General features: G+C 39.4%; 1 protein-coding gene and 1 long non-coding RNA gene across 2 annotated transcripts in view; one reads left to right on the top strand and one right to left on the bottom strand.

Annotated features, from left to right (window-relative positions):
* The window catches only part of LOC115233384 (transcription factor GAGA), a 7547-nt gene that overhangs the window by 878 nt on the left and 3187 nt on the right, over positions 1–3482 (bottom strand). Inside the window, exons 5-6 of the mRNA XM_029803764.1 lie at positions 2663–3272; positions 1378–1742 (exon numbers count right to left, since the gene is read on the bottom strand). Of these exons, the coding sequence (XP_029659624.1) occupies positions 1378–1742; positions 2663–3272 (975 nt within the window). The remainder of the gene's footprint in view (positions 1–1377; positions 1743–2662; positions 3273–3482) is intronic.
* Positions 1685–3482, top strand: part of LOC115233385 — a 3947-nt gene continuing 2149 nt past the window's right edge. The window contains exon 1 of the long non-coding RNA XR_003883772.1: positions 1685–1805. This is a non-coding gene — a long non-coding RNA (uncharacterized LOC115233385). The remainder of the gene's footprint in view (positions 1806–3482) is intronic.

Raw genomic sequence — 3482 nt, forward strand, 5'->3', positions numbered from 1 at the left:
GATATTTTATAATTTAAAAAATATTTATTAACATTATCATAATAATGTTAGTAATTAAATATGCATTACTATTCGTAGTATTTTAGAATAAAAAAATAATACAATTACATCGGGATGACGTTTCATGAAAATAAGCGCAGACAAGATCATAGAATAGATAGTTCGCAATTTGTTTTTAAACAAACATGAGACTTAATATGGCAAGGATTTAATCCGTGATAATATAATAATATAATAAATTACAAAATCCCAAGCGAATATATTTCGATTCCAATCGCGTTCTCTCAAAACACTGAAAATTATCAATGTTTGTAATCGTATGAATGCAAAGTTTATATGTAAAGACGAGATTTGTAAATTCACGTGAATATTCGCGTGTAATCGCTTTAACAAAAACGATAACGCATCCACTAATCCTTCGACAATACCGCGTGCATCGTATAATGCGTATAAAGCATGACAGTAAAATTTTAATGTCCCTCATGTGTAATATTTCTCTGTCGAATCAATGATTTATAACAAGTTCATTAGCGATAATTATTTTCTCAACGTTACATATATAATGAATAAATCTCTTTTATTCTACAAGGTGTCCCCAATTTAAATGTCAAAACTTTAGGAGTGTGTAGGGGACCGATAAACTAAGACAAAAAATACTTTAGAGATTTGCTCGTTTTTGCTTCGTTTTGAAGAAAATCGCAAAAAATGAAACAAATAATTTTCACCAAAAAACTTAAAACAACACTAAAATTATTAGATTTATCAAAAAGTATTATAAAATAAAAATTGTAGAACATGGAATTAAGAAAAGAGAGTGAGTTAAAATTTTCCTGAGGTAAAATTAGAGGATTGTAGATAAATACGCGACAACGCGAAATTTTGTGTCTAATCTAATTTTACCTCAGGAGGATTTTAACTCACTCTCTTTTCTTAATTCCATGTTCTACAATTTTTATTTTATAATACTTTTTGATAAATCTAATAATTTTTGTCTTTTTGTCTTAGTTTATCGGTCCCCTACACGCTCCTAAAGTTTTGACATTTAAATTGGGGACACCCTGTATATTTCATATATAACATCCATCTTTTCTTAAAAAAAAAAATATTTTTCCTGTATACAGGGTGGGGCATTTATATTGAGACACCTAAATATCTAAAAAATAAAGCAAGATAGAAAGAATGAAACTTGACCTTGAATGACCTTTTCAAGGCCAAGTCCATATTTTCATCATGTGTCCCCCTTAGAACCGAACAACTTTTGTCTGAAACATTTCTTTCTATCTTGCTTTATTTTTTAGATATTTAGGTGTCTCAATATAAATGCCCCACTCTGTATAATTCTTTTCCATATCTTAAGTGATTTGAAATGCGATTCACCTGAAAGACTGACGCTCGACGCGGAACTGACGGACGAGGCAATCGATAAAGGCGTCATCATGGAAAAGTCCGAGGCCTCGGAGGACCTCGCGGCGAGGTGCGAGTCTATCCTGGCGGTGGGACGAACGCATGCCAACGATGACAGACCGAAATCATTGGCCCTGTCCGTCGCCGATCGCCGATGCCTCGCGTGTAAGCTGGACTTGCCGCTATTACCCAGACCAAAGTGCAAAAGCTCCAAGTGTCTTCTGAGATTTCTCGATTGGCGTAGAATCGCGCCGCATAACGGACACGACGCCGGCTGATCGGACAGACTGCGCGCCTTCGACAATCCGTCTCCTGAAACGTCAAATTCCTCGTCAAAGCTAGATAGACTTCAACACGAAACATTGTGAGCATCTCACCTCGACTCAGACATCGTGTCTCTGGTATGGTAAAATAGATGAGATAGCAATGCATGTGTAGCTCACGCCAAAGTTGTGTTTTCGTGAAAAATAACGCAACGTACGGTATCACATACTTTATTTGCAAAAGAAAAGAAACTGGATAATACATTATTATACCCGTTATCTTATATTTCTCCTTTTCAATCGAAATGCTAATTATTTCGTATATGCACATACTATTGTCAACGGTCCACGCGTACACAGCAAAGTCCGTCATTATAAAATAGGAATGTGCACCGATTTCATCTTGTGGCTGTTATGAAAGATCCTCGGTTTCATTAAAAAAAAATGATACTCGTAAATACAATTAGCTAATATATTCATGTATATTGCTATTAGACCATTCCATGACGAGGGAATTAGAGGCAGTAAAATGAATTGTGGACGAACTCGAATTGCACGCGATTATAGGAAATCCCGATTATCGTATAAGTCATATAGTAAAAGAATAAGAATCTTTTATCTCACGATATAACTTTTTCCGCTATACTTGAAACTGCATCGATTAATTCTACGATATCCTTATACACTAAGGAGTGGAAGATTCATGTATAAACTTAATCGCATAAATACATTCCGAATTGATCTAGTTAAATAACGCGCGTAATAATGCGAGTAATTACAAATAACCGTTCGCATAAAATGGATAACCAAACTATACAAATAACGCGTCTTTCATTTTTTTCATCCTCACGTAACATTGTCATAGCACTCTCGAATTCAATCACCGTAACACAATCGAACAAAATCCGCAAGACTACGAAACGCATAATCAATAACGACGCTCGTGTTTGTTTCGACGAGTCTTCTCCCTGTACGTTTATCTGGCGGTCGTCGGCGACGGGATGCTACTCGGTGGCGAAACCGCGCTCTCAGGCCCATGCAACGTCGGCGAGGGTAGGCTGGGCTTACAAACTATCTGCTCGCAACTGTTACTGCCGCTGTCGGTCCCGTAAGTTACAGACGACTGATCGTTATAACCGGGCAATTCAACTTCAGACTTGATCTCCACCATCTCCATCGTTGTATCGGAATTCTGCGTCGTCGTATTCGTCGTCGTCGAGTTGTTACTGAACCGGTACTTGCACGAGGACAACAGGTGTCTGCGCAAATTTCTCGCCTGGCGCAGCGTCGCACCGCAAAGCGGACAGACACCTGGACAATCGGAAGCGCCGCGCGCTTTCGACTGATTTACGCTTCCTGTCTGAGTGGCCGCTAAACTGGACAACGACAAAGCGGATGGAAAACCCAGAGAGCTGTGAAACTGTGGTATGTGCAGCGGTGAGAATTGCATCGGCATCAATGGCTGCAGATGCGACTCGCCATCCGTGATGTGATCCTGATGCGCCGCCTGATGGTTATCCGCGATGGATGATTCTTGAAGTCGCGGTGAATGACTGCCGCCCTGATGATTGTTCGCGTAGTTTCCAACCAGGCAGTTGTTGCCCGCTGTTAACAGACACAAACACAATGTTACCATACGGGGCTGAACTGACGTTGCTTTAGCTTGCTTGCTTTGAATTTGTTTCTCTCGCTCTCTCTTTCTTTCTCCCTCTCCCTCTCTCTCTTTCTCTCTCCCTCTCCCTCTCTTTCTCTCTCCCTCTCCCTCTCTTTCTCTCTCTCTCTCTCTCTCTCTCTCTCTCTCTCTCTCTCTCTTTC

The sequence above is a fragment of the Formica exsecta genome, unplaced genomic scaffold (assembly GCF_003651465.1).
Source record: "Formica exsecta isolate Colony F162 unplaced genomic scaffold, ASM365146v1 scaffold174, whole genome shotgun sequence".
Classification (NCBI taxonomy): domain Eukaryota; kingdom Metazoa; phylum Arthropoda; class Insecta; order Hymenoptera; family Formicidae; genus Formica; species Formica exsecta.